The following is a 27,277-nucleotide window of genomic DNA, read 5'->3' as shown; positions in this document are numbered from 1 at the left end:
CCCGAACTGTCACAACCCACGACAGGAGAGATTGGGTATCTCTCCTGCTGTGGGTCGCGGCAGTTCGGGTAGAGGGGTGATCACATTGCGGTAGGGGAGATGGGGCATCTCTCCTGCTGTGATGGTTGAGGTGGGGGGTGGGTAGGTTGCTGGGCCGCTGAACTGATCACGCCAGCCGCTATCAGCTCAGCGGCCCCTTTTTCGGCACTTATACCTATTTTGACTTGGTCTAAGTCAAAAGGTATAAGTGCCGACTAGGCAACCTGTCAAAATCTTTGGTTATACGTGTTGTACGCCTAGGTATAGGTCAGCCCACTGCCCACCCTTCCCCCTCCTCTAAAAACGCCTCTTTTCTCTTTGTGCGTTTAGAGGCAGGGGAAAGGCCTAAGCTGGTTTTAGATACATCTAAAACCAGCTTTGATTATGGGTACTTGGACGATCAGGCTTTTTGATCGTCCAAGTACCCATTTAGGCCACTTTTTAGACTTTTTTTGATTATGAGCCCCATAGTATATATGACTAAGATTCAAAACATTTATAAACAATCTGAAAATTTATTTAAAAGCATTATAATCAAGCAGGTAGAAGCAGTTACAGATAGGATATTTCTGAACAAAGATAATAGGATTACACAAGACAAATATTGCTAAAGCAGAAGGATCAATTTATCTGGATTCAAAGAGTTACTCACAATGTGAATAGTCCTTGAAATGGGGAAGAGGCCGCACAGCCTAGTGAGGCAGCATGGTGATCCAGATGATTCAGGGAGAAGAAGAGTTGTAGCTTGATCCAGGCTGGTTCCAGAGGGAAAGAGAGTGTCTTCCCTTCCTTAGAAAAGATTCCACTTCATATTTATAGGGTTGAGACCTGTTCTAAAAATAGAATCCTAGGTCTCTAGACCCATGATGCATAGCAGTTCAGCCTTTTTCCCTGTTCCCACCTGGTGCTGTGATTGAATCACAATGGCTTAAAAGAATATCCCAATACAGAGTATTGTTCCTGTCTGTACTGGATGTGGTGTGAATATGTCAGAGTGGTTTTCCTCTGATCCCTAATTTCTTTGAGTAGCTTAAAATGGTGTGAAGAGCTTCTATTGATCTTGTAGTCAGAGATGAATTTGATGTGAAGAGCTTCTGTTTGATCTACATCCTGTTAAAGTTCTGTTTAGCTCTGGTATCCACCCTGGCCATGTCTTTTGTGTTATCTGAATAGGTATACTTAACACTTTTTGAAGATGATGGCTCAGTCCTTTCTTTTGTGCTCTATTGAATGGGGCATTTAATACCTTTCTGAACAGACGGCTTGGTTGGCTCAAAGACCACATCAGAAATTCACTTTTAAATCCATCAAATTAATATACTGTAACTCCAAGCAGAATTGTAAAACCATATCATTTTTACTTTAAGTGCCTCAGAATAAATGATCTATTGGGTCAGGCAATAATTCAAATTCAAAATTCATAACCCCAGCAACATTAACTATATCATGCTACATATTTTAAGATCATATCAGAATTATAAAACCATTTCATGCTACATATTCCCTCGTGCTATAATGATGGGGCTTCCCCCTCCCAATGCATCTTAGGATGCAATGGAGTGGCCCAAGGCCCTGATTATCTAAAAATTGCCATTTTTAGCCAATTTAAACTTTTGGGTGTGGGAGGGGCTGAAGGCTCCGATTGGCTAAAATGGTGATTTTTGAACCAAGCAGGGCCTTCGACCACTCCCACTGCATCTCTATATGTATTTGGAGGCGGAAGCACCGTCATTGTAGCACACAGCCCTGTAGGCAGGAGGGAGAGAGCTTTCCTCCTGCCATTTGCTCTTCCAAAGGTATGGGGGGTTCTGAGGATTTGGAAGGGGGCCCTAGGAATGTTGGGGGACATGGGGGGTCAAGAGATGTCAGGGGAGGTATGAGATATTAGGGGGTTGTCAGGATGTGAAGGGGGATACGGGGAATATCGAGATGTCAGGGCGATGTGGGGGATGTCAGGGGGAGGGGTGTAGGACTCCATGACTCAGCTGATCCTGACAAGGGGAATAACCATCAGCTGAGTCACCATGAATCCTCTGAAACTGGCTCAGCTAATGGGGATTCCTTCTGCCACGATCAGCTGATGGGAAGCCCATGGTTTTTTGTTGGCTTTTTTTCATTCTTTGGGTGGTGGTAGGGGGTCGTGACCACTGGGGGAGTAAGGAAGGGTCATGCCTTAAATCCTCCAGTGGTGGTCTTGTCAGTTTGGGCACCTTTGTGGAACTTAGATGCAACTCAAACAGGTCTAACTGCCTGCATCTAAGTTCCTTCTTGGAAAGTTTTGATTATGGCTGGGGTACGTCCAGATTGAAGCCCGTCTGATTCCCACCCATAACACACCTCCCAGAATGCCCCTTTGCTCTCTGGATGCACAGCAGCTTAGAAGTGCTGCCGCATGTCCAGAAAGTTGGTTTTGATTATCGCCACTTGGATGTCCCTGCTATTAGGACATCCAAGTACTGACTTGGTTTTTGGACGTTTTAAACTTTTGATTATGAGCCCTATAATGTTTTACCTTGACTATGGTTTTAGATTGTTTTATGGTCTCTCATTTTTGGAATCTTAAGCTTACATTGACATTTGTCCTACCCAGTATAAACTGAATGAAATGATTGAAAACCAAACGGTGTCCAAAACTACAAATGTCAAAATTAAAGTGGAACACCAATAGTGTATATAATGTGATTTAAATCAAGGGAGAAAAGACCTCAAAATACCCCAAGAATGCAATCAATAAGTCACAATCATATTGGGGTTGGGTATCATCATAGGTCAAAAACCCTTGAATTTTTAATTAATAATCTATAAACTCAATTTTATGTGTTTTGTTTATTTTATTAATTGACAATTTTTTCTATCTACTTTCTATTACTTTCTTCTTGTTGTTGTTACTTTCTTCTTATCAATGAGCATTGTAAAAAAACAGCAATTATGTATTCAGGAAAATTTTTTGACTGGCTTCCCAAAAATATCAATAAGCACTTATCTTAATTCAAGGGTTTTTGACCTATGATGATACCCAACCCCAATATGATTGTGACTTATTGATTGCATTCTTGGGGTATTTTGAGGTCTTTTCCCTTGATTTAAATCACATTATATACCCTATTGGTGTTCCACTTTAATTTTGACATTTGTCCTACACCATACTTCACACATGCATGTCACTCTGATGCATTCTTAGACATATATATTCTATGAACGTGTTAGCATTTAGTGCGTGCTAAATTGGCTAGCACACATTAGTAAAAGACCCCCTTTATTTCATTTTATCTGTATAATTTATTTGTGTTTTATATGTTTTATAGTGTCCCCTGAGGAAGGTGTTTGTTGGAACTGGTTTTTACACAATAAAGATTTACTTTTGGTTTAAAGGACACCTCCCTTGCCTTGGCTTTTGTGTTCAACTATGTGACCTTTGCTAATTATAAAAGTTGCATGATATTTAGGAAAGTCAGAGACGTTTACTCCACCTAAGGATCTTGGAAACTTTTAAGTCTGGTAGCAATGTGTGGTGGCTTTGATTTGCATAGAAAATCAAGTAGTATTTTGTCAGTCGTTTTGAAGAAAGAGCTGGGGAGTTTGACCAGAAGCGCACTGAAAGTATAATTGATCTTAGGTGCTGTGGCCATCTTTATTGCCTCCAATTGATCCCACCAACTCATATAAAGAGGGGACCGTTTAGAAAAGGTTTATTTGATGTTTTTAATTGTATAATTAATATTCTCAGTAATTGCTTCTGGAAAAGAATGCCCAAGAAAAATACCCAAATATTTAATGTATTACATTTGCATAAGAAGAGGAACTGGGCCAGATCTGAAACTACAATATCGTTGTGAAGCTTTAGGCATTCCATCTTGTTCCAGTTTATTTTATAGCCAGATATTGTACAAAAGGAGTCTATTAAATTTAAAATATGATGGACACAGTAGACGTATAAATTAAAGAACATCTGCATAAAGGGATAATTTTACAGTATGAGACTCTACTGACAGATCTTCTATTAACTTGTTTACACATAAAGCAAAGAGTTCAATTTCTAGTCTCGGAGAAAGGTGTAGATCTATTGTTAACTATTGTAACTTTTGTACAGAGATAGAATGAATTTATGACCAAATCTGAAATTAAGAAGAACGCTAAATAAATATCTCCATTCAACTCTATTGAAAGGCTTTCTCTGTGTCCAAAGAGAGGGCAGCTAGCTCGGTAGGATGGTTCTGGGCTAAGGAGAAAATATTGGAAAACAATCTAGCATTATCAGTAGTGGATCAGCTGGACATGACATCATGTTGGTCTGGATGTATTAAGGATGTTAGGATATGGTTTAATGTTATTTATAAAATCTTGGCATATATTTTATTGTCAAGGTTAATTAGGGAAATGGGTCTGTAGTTTGTCCTTTTTGGTTTAAGTAAAACAATAATTTGAGCTTCTGTAAAGGAACCATATCTATATTAATTGTCTACTAAATGAGATAAAATAAATATAAAATGGGAGACATTATGGAATTAAATGATTTATAAAATTTGGCAGAAAAGCCATCTGGGCCAGAGGCTTTATTTAAAGGGAGGGATTTGATAGCAGAATTGATTTCTTTAAAAGCAAAGAGTTTAAAACTTGTTGAGATAGTTGTGGGAGATGCAATTTAGTTAGGAAAGCATCAAAATAATCAAATATAGTTTTCCAATCTGAGGAATAGAAGTTTTGATAAAATTATTGAAACAACTGTAACATTTCCATATTTGAGGTGATAAGAGAGTTGGTGGCAATGTTTTTAAGAGTGACAACTCTGGATTTGGTTTGTTTATCTCAATGATAAGTTGCCAAGGTTCTACCTGTTTTATTATTTTCCAAGAAGTATCTTGCAGCTAGTGAAAGTAATTGATTCTGAACAATTTTACTATGAATTAAATTGTATTCTGATCTTAAACTGCATAGTTTTTGAAAAGCTGAATATAAAAGAGATTTTAAATATTGTTCTAAATTTCTAATTTCTGTTTCTAGTTCTTGGGGTTTAGCTTTCAGTACTTTTTGCCTATGATAGATCCTCTAAGATAAGCTTTGAACACATCCCACAAACGATTAATGTATCACCTATTGTATTATATAAGAAGTAAACTTGGACATTAGTTTGGATGTGTTTCTTAAAACCTGTTTCTTCTAACATTTTAGCATCAAATTTCTATGATTTAACTGTATGCTTTAAATCAGTGGTTCCCAATCCTGTCCTGGAGGATCACCAACCTGTCAGGTTTTCAGGATAGCCCTAATGAATATGCATAGAGCAGATTTGCATGCCTGTCATCTCCGTTATATGCAAATCTCTCTCATGCATATTCACTAAGGTTATCCTGAAAACCTGACTGGCTGGTGGTCCTCCAGGATAGGGTTGGGGACCACTGATTTAAATCATCAAGAGCTAGATATAGGGAGATTGGTGCCTGATCAGAAAATGTGGTGGAGAGGATCAGTGCAGATGTTACTATATGAACTAAGGAGCCTGATATTAGGTAAAAGTCAATTCTAGACTGTTAGTTATAGGGAACACAGTGAAAAGTAAAATCTTTTTTAGATGGATTTAACAATCTACAAATATCATATAAATTTAAATTTTTCATGATATTTGCCAAAATATGTCTACTTTTAGAGGATGAGGTAGGGCATTTAGATCAGTGTTTCTTAACTCAGTCCTGGAGTACCCCCTTGCCAGTCAGGTTTTCAGGATATCCTGAATGAATATGCATGAAAGAAATTGAATATAATGGAGGTAGTGTATGCAAATCAAGTTTATGCATATTCATTCAGGATATCCTGAAAACTTGGTTGGCAAGGGGGCACTCCAGGACTGAGTTGAGAAACACTGATTTAGATTGCTTATCGAGCAAAGGATTAAGAGAGTTTAAAATCTCTGCCTATGATGATAGATATAGGGGAACTATGTTTTAGATTTGATGCAAGAGTTTTGAAAAACTGTGGGCTATCACAATTAGGAGCATAGATACAAACTAATTCAATATTTTCATTATTAACCTCCCCCCCTTTGTGAAAGCAGTTTTTAGCACCAGGCGTGTGCTGAAAGCGCTATGCTGCTCCCGACGCTCATAAGAACTCGGGAGCTGAGCAGAGCATTCAGCTCGCCAGCCAGTGTTAAAAACTGCGTTTGCGGTTTTGTAATAAAAAAAAAAAATGGAGGGGGTAAAAGAGGTAATAATATAAGCCAATCTCCCTTCAGAGTCCGGAAGACTACTAGTAATATTTTAGAAAATGATGTCATAAAAAATAGCAATACCATTTTTTTTTTCCGCCTTTAGTAGGAGAGGAAATGCCCATTGTGTATTTGGGATGCTTTAGTAGATAAGTATATTTAGAATTTAAATGAGCCTCTTGAAAGAAAAGGAAATCAGGAGAAACTGAATTAACATAGGACCATAATTTTTGTTTCTTAAAGAGATTGTTCAGACCCTTTACATTTAAATAGAGTATTTGTAGATTATAGGACATAAAACTATCAATGTAATAAACTTTTTTTTTTTTTTTTTTGCTAAAACAGCAATAAGAAATATGGTACATCATGACAACAATTAAAGAAACTGTATGAATAAGAAAGATAAAATTTATACTGCTCAACTGAATATTAAAACAACAAAACTTGAAATTCAAAGACAACAATGTGAGTGCCATCTTGTGGCTAAAATCAGATGGAGCACATTCACTTCTGTATAAAGAATAAGCCATTACTTATATCAGTATAATAAACATATATAAGTGTAAAGTTAAATTAGCAAGATCTGAATAAATGCAATTGAATAGTTCTTACTCAAATAAAGAGTTCAAAGTGACTGTTGAATGTAAAGGAGAGCTTTCTTCCATGATGAGATAACCTTGATCTAGATAATCATGTAGGGTGGATGGTTCCTCAAAAGATTTCAAGATGTTGTTTAGGGTGATTCTATAGTTGCCAGGAAAAAAAGGTCATATTTGGACCTGATGAGTTTCAAAGTATGAGCAGGATGCACTGCCAGAAATCTTTGTCGTCTTTGCACAATACTTTTGTGAAGGTCAACAACAATAAAAATATTATGATCTTCATACTTTGAGCTGATTGAATAATTAATTATTTGAGCTTGTTAGAAACGTAAACATTTTGCAACTATCGGCCTAGGTCAGGTGGTGACTTGGATAATATGTGTCAGTGTTTTGTGTGCATGTTTCAACTCATCAACAAGTTGAGGTGTACATGTTAGTTGAAGAAGTTTTGGGAGCCATGATGATAAAATAGAAATCATTTCTGAGCCTTTTATTTTTTCTGAAAGACAAAATTTTGATGTTACTCTGACGAGATCTATTATTAAGATCCTCCAGGTCCCATTCAAGTAGTTGGATCTTCCTGGAAAAGCCAATAGGAGGAAATATTTTTTCACTCAGAGAATAGTTAAGCTCTGGAATGTATTGGCAGAGGCTGTGGTATGAGCAGTTAGTTTAGCTGGTTTTAAAAAAGGTTTGGATAAGTTCCTGGAGGAAAAGTCCATAGTCTGCGATTGAGACAGACATGGGAGAAGCCACTGCTTGCCCTGGATTGGTGGCATGGAATGCTGCTACTATTTAGGTTTTTGCCAGATACTTGTGACTTGGTTTGGCCTCCATGAAGATGGGATACTGGGCTAGTTGGTCTGACCCAGTAAGGCTATTCTTATGTTCTTAAGCGCAAAAGCTGATGTAGTCGAAAGTCTTGTTTTTAGCTTGTTCTATGCAGGTGACTTGAGATGAAAATTGTTGTTTTATAAAAATAATCTTATCTTTGAATTCTGTAAGCGACTTCCATTATCTTTAATGAGGCTTTTCACTTGCAACAGTTCTTGGAATAGCAAGGTTAGAGAGATTCTTCTTTTGGGTTAGAGCTGTTCTTACATAGTGATGGTAGCTCCATGTTTAATATCTTGGTAGCTGCATGTTTAATATCTTGAGATTGTATCTGAGAAGATGTTTCATGCTTCTAGTGTTTGGGAGAAACCATGTCAGTGTCAGAATGAAAGGTCTTGCTGCAAATCTGGTTAAGTGTTCTTATTAAAATATGGAGGAGAATAAAGCAAATGCTGTGTGTGTCCATCTTGTTTCATGCACATGAGTGTTCCTGTATTTCCTCCTAATTAGGTTAATATTGAAGAAAAAACATGTTATTGATTTAGGTTGCATCAACAACAGCAATGACTCCTGAATTATCTCTGATCCTGTTATTAACAATTTTTCTGTCTTGGAAATTTTATGATCATCCTTTTCGATGGACCTACAACTTAAAAAATGGATGTAAATTTTTCTAATGTAGTCAGCTGATTAAAGATGAAGGTTTCCATCTACTTTTGGAGATGAATAAGGTCACTTTTTCCCAAATTTTATACCTTTTAGACATTTCAATATCACTATCTAGATAGTTTGCTCACACATTCCCATAATATTTGCTCTTCCTTTATGATGTTACCGTCATGTCCACAGTAGCATAATATAATATCATAATGAATCAAAAAATGAAAATCCAAGGACATTAAATTGCATATAAAAAAGAACAAATAAAAGAATGCTAGGTAAACATTAAGACAATCTAGGGCCTAGGACAGAAACAAAGGATCAGACTCTCTAAGCTCATCCTGGATATTGTTCCCTGGCTCCCCCTTCCCTGTGTCACAACCCTAGCCCTAAGACTCGGCTTGTGGAAGAAAAGGCTTTGCCTAACCCTAAGCTGACTTTGAAGAGGGCTGACCATTGTGACAGGCTAGACACCAGTGGTAGGGAAAATTCTGAATTCCCATTCAAAGCCCAGCTCACAGAACCCTGGGGAGGTGAGGACTATGAGGGTAATAGCCAGGAACAGCCTCAGAATCAGTCTACTCACTTAGCTAACTCCCAGCTGCAGAGTTTAATGAGGATCACTGGGAAACATAGGCAGAAGCTGCAGGCTGCCCCTCCCCCTCTTAGAACAGGGCGTGGCCGCCTCAATGCTCTTGAGACTGCACTGAGGAGGAAGCAGTTAGTCTACCCTGGGCCAGCCCAGGAAGGAGGCTTTCAGGATTGCTCTCCTGAGCCTCACCACTATCAGGACGTTGAGATGGTGGATCCAGCCCCTGTCCCTGAGGCCAACCAGCTAGCTGAACCAGAACCCATGGACTGTCTAGAAACTGCCATGAATACTGAGGCTTGCCCTATGGAAGAGAGCTAAGTACCTTTGCTGGTTTTCTTTTCCTTTTTTGTATGCTCATGCTAGCAAACTTTTGGCTTCTTTCTGGGGAACCTGTTTGCACCTGTGAGCAGTAAGGGAGCAGTGCTGAGCTCCTGGAAAGGTGCCTGGATCTGGAAACCTTTTTGTTAGGTTTAATTGTGCTGGACTGTTTAATTTATGTTTTTGTTTTTGAAAGCAAGAAAAGCTACAATTGTGATTGTGTACCTGGGAGGTAGTTGGGGGAAGAATCCACATAATATCCTAGGTTGGGATTGTGGGGCCATTTGTGGCATTCTGTTTCTTACAGAGTATAATTAGTGGATTCAGCTACTCCCCTCCCCCACCAGCTACTGTTAAGTTGGCTGGGGCCAAGCCAGCTTCAATCTAGGCTTGGACACAACACTGTCTTTATTGATAAAGGAAGTGTGACAGTTTGTTACTGCCTGTTTGCAAAGGCAGAATGATTAAGACTGCACTCGGTTACTTACCTGAGACACCGGTAAGAAAGGTGTGAGTTGTGTGTTTTTCAACTCAATTTTACTTTTCCCTGTTTTCTTATGTTTATGGAAAAGAATGAACTGAACCCTGTTCAAAATTGATTTCCACAATAAAGTGGGACTTTATTTTCATTTGAAATTGACTGTTTTGAATCTTTTTTTGATTCTTCATTGAACTGTGTGCCCAGCAGGACTTCCAGCCTTCTCTGGAAGCGCGTCGGACGCAGGCTGTTCTGAGTGCTGTCGGGAGCCCAGCGTATACTCGGGCACCGGCATCGCCACACCTGTTACCCAGTTTTGCTACCTCATCTCTCCCTATCTCAATCCTGGATCCTCTATCCTTCCTCTCCATCCCAGCTCTTGTCCTCTCCTTCCTTCTACTGACTCCTGATCCCAAGTATCCCTCCTCCCCCTACCCAGTCCAATGACTTCCCTCATCCCAATTATCTCCCTCCTACCTCCTCCCTGATCAAGGCTTTCTCCCTCCTTCTCCATCCCAGATCCTAGGTATTCAGTCTCATCTAATTTCTCCACTACATCCCACCACGGTACAGGTCTTCTCCCCCAACCCTGGCCCCATATTGAGTTCTCACACTCTAATCTGGATCCTCAACCTCCTAAACACCATCCACAACTCCTTATTTTGATCTTCCTCACCCCTGTCTGCAGTTTATTGAGCACCCCTATACCTCTTCAAACCATATGTGCCACCTCAAGTCTTGCTCTCTCTCTCTTTCTCCGATTTTCTATATAGTGTAGTACCTGAACTGCTTCAATTTTCTCAAGGTAAATACACAGCAGATCCTATGCGACCTTAAGGCTCTGGAAAGCTCATATGACAAACTGATCCTATACAAGAAAGAAGCTTACAGCAGGAGATTGGAAGGGGCAGTGCATTACTCTGATCCTGCTGGGTACCAGTTGCAGGAACTGGACATCAGGGAAACGATCAGTTACTCAAGAGGAAGAAGTGCAATGGCTGGGCTTGAGACTTGTCTTCAGCTCTGGAAAAGCAGGATGCACAATAGGTTACAGGCTGAGGAATGGTAATAGAACATAGTTTGCTCCTGGAGCTCCTTCTAGCACTGGGGCCTTGGGCAAATGCCTTGTTTGTTACCCCCTGTCAGCCTTGAGAACATGAGTGGCACTGAACTTTAGAAATACCTTTCTTCTTTCAGCTCATCCCAGCACTAGAATGCAACAAAATGAAGAAAATACCACCTTTCTTTTCAAAATGTTAGTTTACTTGGTTGCTGGAGCCCAATGCAACTTTTAATTTCTGATGGAATGCATTCACTCGTTCTTGCTGGGCAGGCCAGGACAAAATGCAGTGCGACTTAACCATGCCTCTTCGCAAGTTGATCTGATTCAGTTTATAATCAGGAATATCCTCCAGGAAGATAAGTACAATGGAATCCTGACTTTGCTCGATAGCCTGCTGTAAAGCGTGGAGCACCTTGAATCTTAAACAAAGAATATAATTCATAATTAGTAAAGCTACTCTTGAATGGTTTCTTGCAAAGAGATAAGATTATATTATACCATCAGTAAGTTCTGTTCTATAAAGTAACATGCATCCCAGTTCAATAGGCTCATTTTAATAATTTTGCTGTAGCAATCTTTTTATAGTAAGAACCCCAAATTATCTTTTTCCAACTGAAGCTCATAAAATAAGGAAAGCTTTTCCTCCATGTTATTTAAATTCCATCTTTATATGCTGTCCATATTACAAGCTAGTTTAATGGAGATACAAATGCACTGGGATATTACAATGCCTTCTTTCTTCTGCAGTTCATATTAGTGCTTTCATTATTGTTCTTGAGCCTCGTATAGCAACAAGTGTAGATAAAATAAATAAGTTTGGCCCAGGTAACAGAAAAACAACAACTCCCCATTCCATTGGATTCAGCTTTGTTTAAGGAATTATTTTGTGAGGTGATCAAGAGGAAGGCAGAAACTCCTCAGAGTTGACACCTTTTCTCTTTCATTAATGAACATGCGTTCTTGAACTGAAGAGGGGATCAGATCAAAGGGCAAATCTATACCTGGGCTCCAGCATTTATGCACCACTTGAGCACATAAATCTGTGGATACTTTCACAGGTAAGTGGACACTTACATCTGTAAGTTGCAGCAAGAAGGCTAACGGAGTGGAGGACTGGCCCAATGATTGGTGCAGTGGCCTGAGAACCCAGGGAACTGGGTTCAGTTCCCACTGCAGCTCTTTGTGACTCTGGTTAAGTCACTTAAACCTCCATTCTTGTACAATAACCTCTGGAAGCTTCAACATAGAGTCTTGTAACCTCTCTAGCCTTGGCTGCAGGGCTCAATTAATTTTTGTCTCCTCCTTCTAAGGGTACCTTCCCTGGACACTTCCCATGATGCTCAGTTTGTTCCTGCAGCCTTGCTGCATGAGTTATGGCTTCTTCTGCTCGTGATTTATTTTTCCATTTCTAGTCTTTTACTTGTTCTGTATTGCCTGTTATGCCCAAGTGCTGTGGATTCACTCTGTGGGAGTTATTGTTCGTCGGGAGATCACAGACTTTTATTTAAATATTGTCTTCTTCTGGGGTGTGCCCTATTAGCAGACCAGCAGTAAGCCCCCCGGACTGTCTGCAGATTGGATTGGGTCTCCAGATTGAGTCGGGGGGGCAAGAGGGCTTGGGCTCCCTCTTGCCCCGATCGTGTCGGGGGGGGGGGGGGTGTTGGTGGTTTGACATGGCAGGAGGGCTTGGGCACCCTCCTGCCTGGATTATTGTGTGTGGGGGGGGATTCTGTAACCGGTGTTGTTTTTGACAGACACCGGTTACAGCATCCAGCTTTTAGGCGAAGGACTGGCTCCTCCTTCACCTAAAAGCCCTTCTGTTGGACGTTTGGGGCTTAGGCGTTTTTTTGTTTCATTATGGCTAAAAAGTGTAGACGTGCTGTGGATGTACTTTTAGACGTAGTGGAGATTGGGCGTTTAGGCAGAGGAAGGCCATAATCAAAACATGGACATTTGTTTTGGTTATGAACACTTTCCCTGCTTCTGGGATGAACGTTTAAGGACTTAGGCCAAAAGGGGACTTAGACGCTTTTTTTGATTATGCCCCTGCACGAGTTTTGCACTGTGAAGAGTTATATTTGTGCATTATATTCATTTGGGAGATAGCTTTCTATAGGGAAAATCTTTTTACTGGTTATTACAGAGCTCTTTTGAGAGCTGGTATTCTGAGTACCAGCAGAGATGTACCACTAGAGGCACTCCATAAGATAAGACCAGCAGCACTTGGGAGCAGAGGTACTCTTGGTGTCTAAAGGCCAGGAAGAGCAGAGGCAGCCCTTTAGAGGGAGCCCTGTTACAGGTTGTTACAGAGTCATGTTGAAGGCTGGCAATCTGAACCCCAGCAGGGAACTACCACAAAGGCTCCTCCTGAAGAGGGACAAGACTACCAGAATGCAGTCTGCACTAGTAGCCCAATGGAGAAACCAAGCTACTGAGATATGGTTGGCACTAGTAGTCCAATGGAAGGACCAGGCTACCAGGGTGCGGTTGGTACTAGTAGCCCCACAAGGGAGAAGATTCTTTAGAAACAGTCTGTGGAGGAGGAGAGCTCTTGGTCTTCAGAGCTCAAGAACAACCAGAAGACTAAAGTAAGAGCAGGCCCACCGGCCTAGAAAAACAGCAGCCACTTACCCATGAGAGCTTCAATGGATTGGGTGCGACCTTGGGGACTGGGTGAGGGTGGATTGGAAAGGAGAAGAGGGATTGAGGGACACAGCCACCCTCAGCTATTGACTGAACTGAGAATTTTGGGAGGAGTTTGCAGCTACAGTGTGGGCAGTCAAAACTGAAAGAGGTATAAAGGTTCAAAAGACTAAAACAGAACCGAGAGTTGAAAAGTTGAAAAGACTATGAGCTAATGGTTTTGGATATTTGAAACATAGACTAATTCTGCTGGATTAAGTGCATAAGTATCAGTTCAAGGGCTCCTTATACTAAGGTATGCTAGTGGTTTTAGTGCGCGCTAAACGCTAATGCCTTCATAGAGCTTGCGTTAGTATTTTTCGTTTAGCGTGTGGTTTGCACATGCTAAAAACGCTAGCGCACCTTAGTAAAAGGAGACTCCAAGTGTGGAAATATTGAAATTGTTGAAATCTATTCATGACAATTTGCTTTATGATCAGGCCTATGTACATGGTTCAAATAAACTTGTTTAATTTATTAGCCAACTTTGTTCACAGAAGCTTTCTTGGATTTTTTTCTGAGGGGAGAAGAGGGTGAACCCATCCACTACCACTTCTTTTCCCCAGGTGGCGGGACTGACAGAAACTACCTTCAGGGGACTCCAGCCAGGTCAGGCCCCCGACCCAAAGCTGCCCTGAAAGGGGGCGTTATATATGTGTATATGAGATATTTTCCACAATTATTCATGTGTTAGATGCTGATAGCATGCCACTGAAGTTTTAGTATTTTTTATTTATTCTCTAATGCAAATATGTTTTTCAAATCTCCAGTTTCATTTGCTTTTATTGCTTACATAAGGCAAGTTTAAATGTTTATATTTCACTGCAAAATTAAACTTAAGGAAACTAATAGAATAGGGAGCTAAAATTGTGTTTCTCTGTATGCTCAAGCATTCTCGTCTTCATCCCCAACCTATTACCTACAACACAAATGGAGGCTATTACCTTGGCAGACATAACTACTGATGATTTCATAGCTAATAACCTGAAGTTATTCTGCAGCCTAAATCTAACCTGAATGAGCATGTCTTTATGAGCCGTTCTGAGCTCTCCTGGGAGAACAGTATAGAAAATTGAATAAATAAATATTCATAGGTATCAAGAAAATAACCACTAATTTGAAAGTTCAAAATTACAACCACCACTATATATGTAATGTGAGAGTAGAAGCCAATAACTTTTCAAAAAAGTGGAGGAAACAGACATCAGACACATTGGCTCCCTCATGTTACTTCAGCAATTCATAGTCAGGGGACAAATACAGCATCATTCATCAGAAAACAACCACTCCACTTGAATCTAGCTTCCAACCACAGAAACAGAAGTGAAACAGGGATTTCCTGTTGGGATAATCAATTGTGTGGCTGTCTGTTAAAGGAGTGTGAACGTCTGAAGACAGAAGAATGAAGTTTTTGAGTGGTGACTTGATGTTGGAGATAAGTGCTACAGTTTTTTTGAATTTATGTGTCAATCATAGGGAAGGGAGGGGAGATGCAATGTTGGCTTTCAACAAGCACGTATAAGATATGCCTTTTCTCCACCTCCCCCCCCAAACTGCTATAATTCATGTAAATCTTGTAACTTTTGTTTGAATTGTGAGTACGGTTTGTTTCTTGGCTGGAAACTAGATTCAAGTGGAGTGTTTTTTTTTCCTGATGAATGATGCTGTATTTGGCCCCTGCCAAGTAACAGGAGGGTGCCTATGTGTCTGATGTCTTTTTTTCTCTACTTTTTGAGAAGTTATTGACTCCAGTCCCAGAAAGGCTTCTATTCTCGCATTACATATATAGTGGTTGTTATAATTGTAGGTGCCATCTTTTCAAAATGATTGGGGGTGCTAAACACAGCAGAAATTGCACTTCCAAGGACACAATGAGAAAGCTTTTTCAATAGTGGGGGTGCTCAGCATCCACAGACCTAGTACTTAAGTCTGCATTAAACACCTCATTTATATAAAAGAATATTAGTCAATAAAATGAATACATATGACTGACCACACTTACCTATGGCACCATGGATCCTTTAGGAAATGTTGAGTGATAACAAAAATGATCTTCTTGCTCCTTTTCATATTGTCAATGATCCCTTCAAGCTTAGGCAAGCCTGCTTCAAGATCTCTTTCGTCAAAACAAAACCTGACACTGGATTCTTCTAGGGGAATCAAATGTTTCATCACCCAATTCTTGTCCTTCTTGGCATGAATAATATAGGCATCATAATCAAACTGCTCTCCCACTTTGTCTATTTCTCTAAAACCAAGAATTCGATTCACTGAGACATTCCAGTAAAATGCTATCCTCCACCCTTGAAATCTGACCAGCATGACAATAAAGATGAAAATAAGTATAACAGTGGTATTAATTATACACATGGCTTGAAAGGGGGCCATGTCTTTGCAAGCTGAGTTATCAAACTGTGTTACAAATAAGCCATGATATTTAGGTGGTGTGTTGCAAATATATTCATAATTTAGTCCAGTTATGCTTGTGTTAGTTGCATTAATCCAATTAATAAACCAAGAGATACTTTCACAGGTACAGTCAAAAGGGTTAACACTCATGTCCAGTTTCTTAAGGTTCTTAAAAACATTCTCAAACACTGGTTTTTCAACAGATGTTATGAGATTTTTATGCAAGTTCAGTATATCAAGATATGTTTGATCATCAAATACAGACCATGGAAAGAAATTCAAATTATTTAATCCTAATCCCAGGTATTTTAATTTAGATAAGCCTCTGAAAGCATTTACAGGGATCTCATCCAAGCCATTGGAGTCCAAACGGAGCATCTGTAAATTAACCAGATGTTTTAAAAACAAAACAGGACCCCCAGGATAAACACGTTTCCAAAGTCGAGCCAAATTATTGTGCTGTAAATTCAGATTTTCAAGGTTGTGAAGACCATCCAATGTATCTTCTCCAAGATTAGCAAGGTTATTGTTACTGAGGTCCAAGACTGTCAGATTTTGTAAGTAATGAAATGGAGAATATGTGAGGTCCAGAATATTAAGTGCTGTTCTTCTCAGGAACAATTTTCTAAGACTAGAAACAAAAGTGAATGAATTCTTTCCTAATGACAGATATTTGTTGAAGGATAAGTAAATCATCTTAATGTTGTCTAGACCTTTTAACTCGTAACCTCTGAGCTCTTGGGAAATTTCATTCAGTCCCATGTCTAATACCTGTAGAGATCCCAATGAGGAAAAGGCTCCTTCCTCCAATTTAACAATTCCACATTTTGTGAGGTTAAGAGAGATTAAAGAAGAGTTAAAAAGTGATGAAAATGTTTTATTAGTTATTATTTTTAAATCTGTGTTACAAAGGCTCAAATATTTTAGACTTGAAAGGCCTGTAAAAGTATTAGGAGTAATTTCTGGAAAACAATTGTCATCCATGGTAAGATATTCTAAGCGTCCCAACCAATGAAAGGAAAGATCATCAATTATAGAAAATTTAGAGCTGTTGGTTCCTATGAGAGATTTTTTCATGTTCAAACTTTTCAAATTTGATAAACCATAAAATGTTAATGGAGTCAAATGAAAAATATGATTATTCTCCAAGATCAAGTGTTCTAACTGTGGAAGTGAGGCAAAAGCACTATTACTGATTACAGATAAACCATTGCTGGCAAGATTTAAAGAGGTCAAGTTTGTCATAGACAGTCCAGAGAAAGTTGTATTAGAAATACTTGAAAGCTGGATGTTGCGAAGCAGTAAAGTCTGGATTCCTGTCCCAGATAATTCTGAACAGAGCTTCTCTAACAGTTCTTGACCCAGAGGTACCTTTTCCAATAGGAGGCCATGTAGATTTCCAATGACATGAAAACAACCTGTTTGAAACTAAAGAACAGAGGTTAAGTTTTAATTGTTAAAGTTGTGTGTGTTATTTTTTTTCAGGAAATACAAGATTGTAATTCTATTAGATCATAATAAGAAATGGGGATCTCTGTATTTTTAATTTGTATAAACACTGTGGTATTTACATAGAAGCAGTTGATAAATATGAATAAAATAAATAGAGATGCCACTGTGGACATTTCAAAGCATCAGTACTTGCAAAATTTAATCTATTTTCACCAGTATATTTAAGGGAAAACTGTTCTTTGTCTCCCCCCAAAAGCTACTGCCCTCAGTGGGTAGTAGCTTTCTGACAGTTAATTTATGTGAGTAAATAGACATTTATCTAGATAAATGGTATTTGAAAATTGTCCTGCCTATGTGTGAATCATTTTTGGATCAGTTGATTACATTAGACTGATCCCAAGGAAATAGTATAATGTACACTGTTTATTGAACTAACTTAGAAGGAAATCTTTTCCATGTGCATATAAAATGGCTTACAATTTTAGCCTTCCTTACTAAAAACTCCTCTGTCGTCTTCCATCCATCTTCCACCCCAGCAGCTAGTTAGACCCCAGGCAATGGATCTTTCAGGTTGTCAAATCTGCACCTACAGTTTGCAAGCTCTCTTTCTTTTCCCGACACCCCAAGGGAAACTATGCAATGTGGATCACAGTACAATATCATTTACTGCCTCCTAGGGTTTGCCATATAGAGGTAGCACATGTTGCCCTCCCACTTGTTCCAGTCTTTTATTTTTGTTTTTGGTTTAGAATAGATGAATTGCACTTACCTTTCTCAGAGGGTTTGCTGACAAGTCAAGTACCTCTAAAGATGTCTTGTTCAGAAAATACAGTTCCTCGTTTTCTAACTGAGTTATTTTATTGTCAGCCAATAAAAGCTTCTGCAGAGACTGTAACTGTGGCTGGGATCCTAACTTCATAGATGTCAAAATATTGTGAGACATATCCAAAACAGTCAAATTCTGAAAAAACAATCGCAATTCATACAGGATGACTAAGAAGGTAATTTACAGATTATATGAATTGAATTCATTTATTTTAGAAAGATTACAAAGCATGTCTTCATCTTTCATGGTATTCTGCCCCCCCCCCCCCATAAAACAAAACCCTGTTGGGATTATCTCATTATTATGAGACCACTGGAAGTATTATTGTCACATGATACATGATGCCAGTTGTCCCATCTAATCTGTTTAGCTTTTCTTTCTTGTCCTCCTTCACTTTGAGTCAATTGGCATATACATTCTTACACTTCAGTTCTAGCTCCTCATATCTTCTTCCCTGTACCTCAAAGTGGGTCCTACTACTGTCTTCTATAATGCCTTGTAAAAGTCTTCATACACTTCTACCATTCTGCTATCTAAAAAATATAATTCAAATTGAATTAAGTAGGAATTTGTTTCATTGATCTCCACAGCATAGTCTATACTTTCAACATGAAAGCACAATTATAGAGCTGTTAAAAAAATAAATGAGAAACCAAAAAGTCTTGATCACATAAGTCTTCACATCCCTTGATTTGATACTTAGGGGAAGCCCCATCCACAACATTAAAAGTCATGACCAATTTAGGATAAACATTTTCCAACTCCAAACAACATGCCTATTCTTATTATGTTGGGCATGCAATTGTAGAAGAATCAGATGGTGTATTTGTGTATAAGCTGAGAGATCTGCCAGTCAGCTCTAGTGCAAATGAATAGTTTGTTTGAAAGGCTTGTTTGGTTCAAAACAGTTCTTGTTGCTCCAATGCAGGGGTCTCAAAGTCCTTCCTTGAGGGCCACAATCCAGTCGGGTTTTCAAGATTTCCCCAATGAATATGCATGAGATCTATGTGCATGCACTGCTTTCAATGCATATTCATTGGGGAAATCCTGAAAACCCGACTGGAGGACCCAAGGAGGAACTTTGAGATCCCTGCTCCAATGGATAAGTGCAGACTCTCCCATTATAAACTCTTTGGTGGAATCAAATGAATGATTTGTTAAGAATGGAGTGACTTGTTAGTGGACACAGGAGGATGGCAGTTAAAAAACATTTTCTGAAGATATGGGAACCTTTTATGAATGGGATTGAGCAATACTAAATAATTTAGAGGTGTAATTTGGGTAGAAATACTCTTGGGGGGGGAGGTCTTCTCCTTTAAAAGTTGCAAAACATCAACACAAAAACCAGCAGTAAATTAAAAAAAAACCCTGGCATTAAATCCCTTGTACACTGCCTTGGAACTGGTGGTGGATTTCTTGTGTTGTGCATACATTAAAATCCCATTAACTTCTGTGCATTGCAGTGGAATATCTAATAGCCTCTTTACCATCCACTTTAAGTAAAGTCTTTCATTTGAACAGATACTTGGACTTAGTGGTAGTGACTATGAGATGGTTTGATTGCGAATGAAGAATCCATGAAGTATAGGATGGAGTGTCTAGTCCTACCTACCTAGAAACCCTGCCCCTGATATTCAGCGCTATTTAATTAGCCAGGAATGGCTATGTCATGTGACTTGTTTGGCTAGCCACAAATATTCAAGTGCTAGCCGGTTAAGTTTAGCGGGCAAATCAAACTGCCTAAATAGTAGTCATATCTTTGCCTGCTATTAACTTAACGGGCCTTCAACTTTGGGCATGCTTGGGGCACCCTGTGACATCGGACTCAGCACATTTTCCATTCGTCCCCTTGTTTCACAGTTTCCAGTTTTCATTCAGTGACTTACAACGGAAAAGACAGATGTGCTTATAACAATATTGCTACCTAAAGAAATGAAAGAGATTATTAAACATATGTTTTTTTCAAATTAGCCAGTAAAGTACCAGTGAATGGAAGATTATGCAGGAGCTGAAAGACAGTTCAGTGATTTACTATGACATATAATACTGCAAGTGCCAGGTGGTGCAACGAACGTTTGCAAAAGTGTGTGAAGATGTCAGAGGTCAAGTTCTGACCTTTTCCAAGTAACCACCTGACCAACTTTTGTAAACTGTGAATGCTTGAGATGCATCATTTTATATTTCTTCTGCCAAGATAGTTAGTCTTAAGAATCATTCTTCATGTATTTTTTAATAAGTATAACTTATGGGCAGACTGGATGACCCGTTCAGGTCTTTACTATGTTATGTTAAGAGACAGTAGCCCCCCCATTTATAGCACAGTAGCACGGTTTTTAGCACCGTCCAGAGTGGTAACAGCTGTGATGCTCATAGCGGTTGGCGCTGAAACCTCGCTATTTTGTAAAAGGTGGGGGGTGGTGTAGGTGAGGTAATTAAGTAATATATTATTAATCAGTGTGATATACATGCATGAGCAAACTATATAATGTAATATCCTGGGTAATGCTTATTAAAATATTTATATTGTAACACTATAAAAGACACAGCACAAAGCTTTGTATGTAAGACAGAAAATCCATTTGCTAAATTCCTGTCTTTTAGCACTGATAAAATAAAACACTTTCACATAAAGCTACGATGACTGGTAATTGGTGGATAGGAATCTAGAGACCTTGAACTGGATTGTTGAGATACTGGTTACTACTTGGTACCTGGTAAGAAATTTATTTTTACTCTAGTGCTGTGTATGGCTAGATTTTTCCTTTTGATATACTTTCAGTGCCTCAGTCTCTCATTCAATTTTTCCCTCTTGTTAGTTCAAAGAAGATCTGGAACTATGGAGACTTTGAAAGTGGTTTATTTGATTGAATCTTCTGGCCAAACACTTCTGCTTTCACTTTTGTTATTTCTATTTCACAGCTGGGAATATTTCAGTTTAATCTCAGTATTTCACTCTGTGGGTTGTTTTTCGGGGACACTCTTCTTTCCTGTTTGAAGGATCCCCAAGCCCCCCTCTTTCCTGGTTGAGAGGCTTCCAGGTCTGTATCTTCACAAACCACACTATTCCATGTACCTCTGAAACAAAAATGTTTTGAACATTTATGAAATGCTGAATATGAAGATTGTTTAACTTAAAGGAAAATTATCCCAGATATGATCAGCCTAGTATAGACAATATCAGCGAGATCTGGAAAGGCCCTGCTGTCCGCCCATATACTCTCATCCCCCCCTACAACCAAGACCTTCCCCCACTACAGTCTTTGATGGAAGAAATTAGCCACAGCTCAGTTTATTAATCGAAACACTTTAACATATCATAACTTCAATTAACATGAAAACAAAGAGCTCCTCCCAAGCTACCCAATTAAAATCGTTCAGTGCCCTCGACCCCGCCACCACAGCAAGGGTCAGAGGGGTGGCATGTCCCTCATGCCACATTATCCGGGTCACCTGACCCACCAGGCACGGCACCCCGCTGGCCCACCGCTCATCAACTGATGAGCCCCAATGAACCAGTAGCTCAGGAGATCCGCCACCCCGAGCTACTTTTTACTGCCCAAAAACAGGGGAGGGTGGGTGGGAAAAGCCACCCTGGAGGACCCTGAAGAGGTCGAGTCCTCCCAAGTCCCTTCCTTAAAACCTCGGCCCCACGCGCTACCCACCTTCCCACCAACCAAATTTAAACTTCCCTGCCTGACAGGCCCTCTACCCAATCCTGTCCTTCCCTACCTACTACCCCGCCCCCCCACCCCAGCAGATGGGCGACACGAGGGCCTACCAGCCCCATGTTACATTCCACCCATTGACACGGGGGTCTCAGGCTCCAATAAACATTTAAAAACTTTATAATGAATGACCTTACAATAGGCACAAGAAACGCCCCCTCCCCTTCCAGCCTACCTTTAATAGCTCTGGTGGTCTAGGGGTCATAAGGACAGGAGTGATGTCCATTCATTCCTGTCCCTCATGAAGCTGGCCTCAAAATAGCCATTGCAACCTCTAGAAGGAGTCTCACAGTACTGCAGCTAGTATAAGGTAACCATATGTCCCTTTTTGAACAGGACCTTCCCTTTTTCTGATCCCCTGTCCCGTTGTCCCCAAGCACAGCTTCAGGATGCCAAAATGTTCCATTTTCAGTGACGGCGTCCCAAAGCTGTGTGTGGGGACAATGGGACAGGCGATTGCGGGAGGGGGCTCTCTCCCTGCTTCCCTGTCCACCGCTGCAACAACAGTAGGAAAGGCATGTCCAGGCGCCAGCCCAGAATCCTTCTCCCCGACATCAATTCTGACGTCAGAGAGGAAGTTCCAGGCCAGCCAATCGGGGAGAAGGCTTCTGGGCCGGCACCTGGACATGCCTTTCCTGCGGTTGTTGCGGCAAGGGCAGGAAGTAGCAGCCAGCCGCTGCGGTGGCAGATCAGGGGAGGGGGAGCAGAGGAATCAGGTAGGCTTCAGAGGGAGGGAGGGAGGCAGACAGGCAGGCAGGCTGTTGGTTGCTGAGCTTTCTCATATTTGGCATGGCAGGGAGGGAGGCTGGCTGGCTGGCTTCGGGGGAGGGGGTGGGATATGGGCTGGAAGGCAGTGAGGGGGAGGCAGGCAGGCTGGCTTTGGCAAGGGAGGGGCACTAAGGACATAGGAAGGAGGCACTTGGGGCAATAAGGACATAGGAAAGGGCACTAAGGATATAGGAAGGAGGCCCTGGGGGCACTAAGGACATGGGAAGGGGCACTAAGGATATAGGAAGGAGGCACTGGGGGCACTAAAGACATGGGAAGGGGCACTAAGGACATAGAAAGGAGGTACTGGGGGTACTAAGGACATAGGAAGGAGCACTGGGGGCACTAAGGACATAGGAAGGAAGGAGGGAGGAACTAGAAAGGGATAATTGTTGGACCTGAGTGCAGAAAGTAAAAGAAATGAAAGAAAGGATGCACAGTCAAAGGAAACGCAACCAGAGACTCATGAAATCACCAGACAGCAAAGGTAGGAAAAATGATTTTATTTTCAATTTAGTAATCAAAATGTGTCAGTTTTGATAATTTCTATCTGCTGTCTATATTTTGCACTACATTTGTCTATTTTTCTATAGTTATTGAGGTGACATTGCATATTTTAAAGTCATCTGCCTTGACATCTTTGAAAACCCCCCAAATATAAATGATAATTAACATTTTCTCTGCGTATAGTGTGCTTTGTGTGTGTGGGGGGGTTAATTTTATGGTTACCATTATGAATTAATAAGATATTATGTGTACATGAAAAATGAATGGAATAAATTGGGGGGCATGGCTAGGGCAGGAATGGGGGGCGGGGCTGACAATTAATAGATGTCCCATTTTGATGATAAAATAAATGGTAATGTTAAGTGAGTACCATGAGGCTGAACTAGAAGCCGTATCAGTAATTTACATATGGGACTGCAATAGGCACAAACAAAGTGGGGATCACTCCTGCCCATTGCCCTCTAGACCACGTTGGATTTCTATGGTAGGCCTGGGGGGGGCCTACAGGGTGTGAAGAGAACCATGTTGGGGGCTAGAAGATTCTGGAGAAGGGGGATTAGATTAGGGGTGGGACTTTTGACCTGCAAGGGAGGAGCAGGAGAGAAATTGGAGAAGGGTAGTGTTACACGGGGGATAATATTCTTGGGGGGGGGGGGATTAGGAGCTTTCCTTTCAGAATCTGGAAAGTTTAATTATTTGTAAGCTCAAGTTACTGAGGACCTCTTTATAGTGAGTCCCCTTTTAAATACAAATTAATAGTTGGAACCTGATAATGATTCCCTTTGCCTAGGGACTCGCCTAAACTTTTAAAGTTTTTAGGTTGATGGCCCACACCAACTTGGAAACATGATGCAGCTGTGCCTCTGCTGTTTGAAGTTATACTTGTTGCTCCAATCCAGCTCCTCAACTTTTTCATATCCATCATTTTCCCACAAAAAGAACTTCTCTGTTTATCCTAGTTTTTCCAAATCTGTTATTAGTTCTGTTCTATCACGTCCTCTGGACGAGCATTCCAAGCATCTATCACTTTTTCAAAATAAATATATTTTCTGACCCTACTCCTGAGCCCACCACCTTGGAACATCATATTCTGACCCATAATTCTAGAGCTTTCTTTCCTTTGAAAAAGTCTTTTTCTTATAAATTTAAATAATTTATTTATTAAAAAATTTATATACCGCATACAACTATGCGGTTTACATATCACATACATAAAATCTTACGTTCCCTGCGATTTCCACATATAACATAGACATAACTAGACAACACCTTTAACATTCCCCCATATAAAATGCCAATATACCAAGTCAAATCAGATTTCAACAATTAAGGAAGCAAAAAGCATTAGATCAAACTATCCATTCCATGGTAGATGACAAAACCAATCAACATATACAGGCAAAACAAATCAAATTCAAACAATTCAGAAATGCAAACAAGCTTTAAGCCATACATTACTGTCAGAGTATTCTGAAGAAGATATTTTCAGATGGAATAACCCTTAGCATAGAAAAGCATTAGCAAATAATTGTGTTTTCAGCATTTTCTTAAAATTTATCCTCCCAATACAGAATCGTAGGATACCAGGCAGGGCATTCCATAATTCAACACCAGCTACAGACATCATTGATGCTCCAATCCTAACAGGCATAATCAAAATTCTACCCTCCACACTTAATTTCATCCCATTTACAGATCTAAGTTCTCCTCTCGATTTATATTTAAATATCTTTGTCATATCCTGTTTGTCTTTTCCCTTTTCCAGAGCAAGTGTTTTTAACCTGGGATCCATGGAAAACTGAGTCACTATTCAGCAGGATTTATTCAGGTAGAGGCAGGATCTAAATACCACTTAGCAGGGCCGGCTACTGACTTTCAGCAGCATTATTTGGATAATGTCACTGAAAATCTACACTGGTTGCCCCAGAGCTGAATAGTATTGGGATGGTCCAAAGGCAGAACCAAAAGTTATCTGGATAAATATTCAACTATTTTGCTGTCCTAACTCATCTAGATATTTATCCGGTTAACATGGCTGAATATTGGTGGTATTCAGATAACTGCTGGCAGCTGCCTTATAACTACCGTACTTAGTGCCGATATGACCTGCTACTGAATATCCGGGTAAATGAAGTCCACACTGCTCATGGTATTTAAATATCAGGGCAGTTGCATACCTAGCATATGTGACACCCGGGGCCCATCATTTGTTGACCCCCCCCCCCATCTGTATAAAAAACATGATTTTTAGTATCAATCCACACGTCACACAAGAGCATACCTAGAAAAGGCAGCATCTTATATACTGCAGTGAGCAGTACAACATCAATCCATTGTAAAACTAAACAAGCCAGACTAGTATAGATCAATCCTGCACAGTCAATCCTAACAGAACACCATGTCTTTCGAAAACACAGAACACAGAAAACACCTTCCCCTAGTATGGAATATGTAATCACAAATTAACCCCTCCCCCTTTTACAAAACTGTAGTATGTTTTTTAGCCACGGTGGTAACAGCTCAGACGCTCATAGAATTCTGAGCATTGGAGCTGTTACCACCATGGCCAGCACTAGAAAATGCTCTATGGTTTTGTAAAAGGGGGGATAAAATAGAAATATGTAAACAAAGTTTAAATTAAACCACCAAGAAGCTGGACTCTGCATACAATGCAACACCACAGAAACAGAGATGAATCTCCCCTAAAGCAAAAAAATGAATAAATAGAAAAAATGTTTCTATCTTGTCTTCTCTGGTTTCTGCTTTCCTCATCTTGTCACTCTCTTCCTTTCATCTACAGTCTGCCCCTTTTATATGGCAAATTCTCTCCTTGTATGCCTCCCCCTTCCATCTCTCCCTTCACCCCCATTGGTCTGGCATCCATCTTCTTCCCTTCCCTCCTCCAATGGTCTGGCATCTCGCTCCTCTCCTCACCTTCCCTCTCCCACACCCCCCATGGTCTGGCATTTCACTCTCTCCTCTCCCTTCCCCCCACTTCCATCAGCATCTGCCCCCTTTCTTTCCCTCCATCCCAATTCCATCCAGTATCCTTTCCCTTTATGTCTCTGTCCTTTCTCTGCACACCAATTCTATTAGCATCTGCCCCCTTTTTCTCCCTCCACCACCCTTCCATACCACCCTGCCCCCTTTCTCTCCCTCCACCACCCTTTTATGCTCCTTTTTCTCTCCCTCCAAACCAGCAAGATCCCACAATGACTGCATCTGTAGCCTCTGCTCTGGAAGACGTGACGTCTGAGGGGGTGGAATGGCAGAAGCAGGAAATTGCAGCAAGGTCCTGCGATGATTGCGTCTGCTGGTCCATCCCCTCCGACAAAATTTATGTGTTCTGGATCAGAGGCAACAGACGCAGTCTTCGCAGGACCTTCCTGTATGTCAGCGCGGCTGCCAACTCTGCTCCGGAATAAGTACAACAGTTGCGCTGACGTGCAGGTCCCGTTGTAGAGCAGCGTGGGAGACTCTGTACCCGGCCAGCTGTGCACCCCCCCCCCCAGGGTGTGCACCTGGGGCGGTCTGTCCCCCCCTCCCCCTCCCTTGGTACGCCACTGATCAGGGGCTAACTATATAATCAAAAGGCATTCCCCCCCCAAAAAAAAAAAAAAAAAAAATCATCATTTATAAAGAAATACAAGTACATACAGGTACTTTATTTTTCTTGAATTTTGTCTTCAGTGTCATGCAAGTGACATCTAGTGGAATTCCCCTGAACTATTTCTTTCTGCCACAAAAGGCATGAGGGATAATCAAAGTTATCTCTTCTTACTGTGTTTCAAATATTTGCACTGAGCACATCCCCTTTCATTGGCTACATTCAAGTGACTTCTCTCTCTCTCTCTCAAAATTGCTTGCTTCTCTACAAAGTTATCTCATTGTCAATGCATATCGGCAACATTTAGAATAAACTGGACCTGGATGTTCATGACCTATATAATACAGAAATATGTTGAGAGTTATTTCAGGTGTGAGTGTATCTTCACCTCTGATTTTGACAGAACTCAGAGGGCCCAATATTCAAACTACAGGAGGCAGCCTGCCTAAATTCTATGTTTGGCGGTAAGCCTGGATATTCAATGTTGGGCCGTTTCCGGTGACTGGCATTTGA

The 27,277-nt window shown here is 40.4% G+C and overlaps 1 protein-coding gene across 2 annotated transcripts in view; it reads right to left on the bottom strand.

Moving 5' to 3' along the window:
- Nucleotides 1-1,399: 1,399 nt before the first annotated feature.
- Nucleotides 1,400-27,277, bottom strand: part of TLR3 (toll like receptor 3) — a 65,621-nt gene continuing 39,743 nt past the window's right edge. For both annotated transcript variants that reach the window (XM_033943796.1, XM_033943806.1), the window contains 3 exons: nt 18,101-18,292; nt 15,473-17,307; nt 1,400-11,207 (listed from right to left, as the gene is read on the bottom strand). In XM_033943796.1, coding sequence (XP_033799687.1) covers nt 10,982-11,207; nt 15,473-17,307; nt 18,101-18,292 — 2,253 coding nt within the window. In that variant the 3' untranslated portion in view covers nt 1,400-10,981. The remainder of the gene's footprint in view (nt 11,208-15,472; nt 17,308-18,100; nt 18,293-27,277) is intronic.

This window comes from Geotrypetes seraphini, chromosome 1 (assembly GCF_902459505.1).
Source record: "Geotrypetes seraphini chromosome 1, aGeoSer1.1, whole genome shotgun sequence".
Lineage (NCBI taxonomy): Eukaryota > Metazoa > Chordata > Amphibia > Gymnophiona > Dermophiidae > Geotrypetes > Geotrypetes seraphini.
This window is presented reverse-complemented; position numbering and strand designations above follow the sequence as displayed.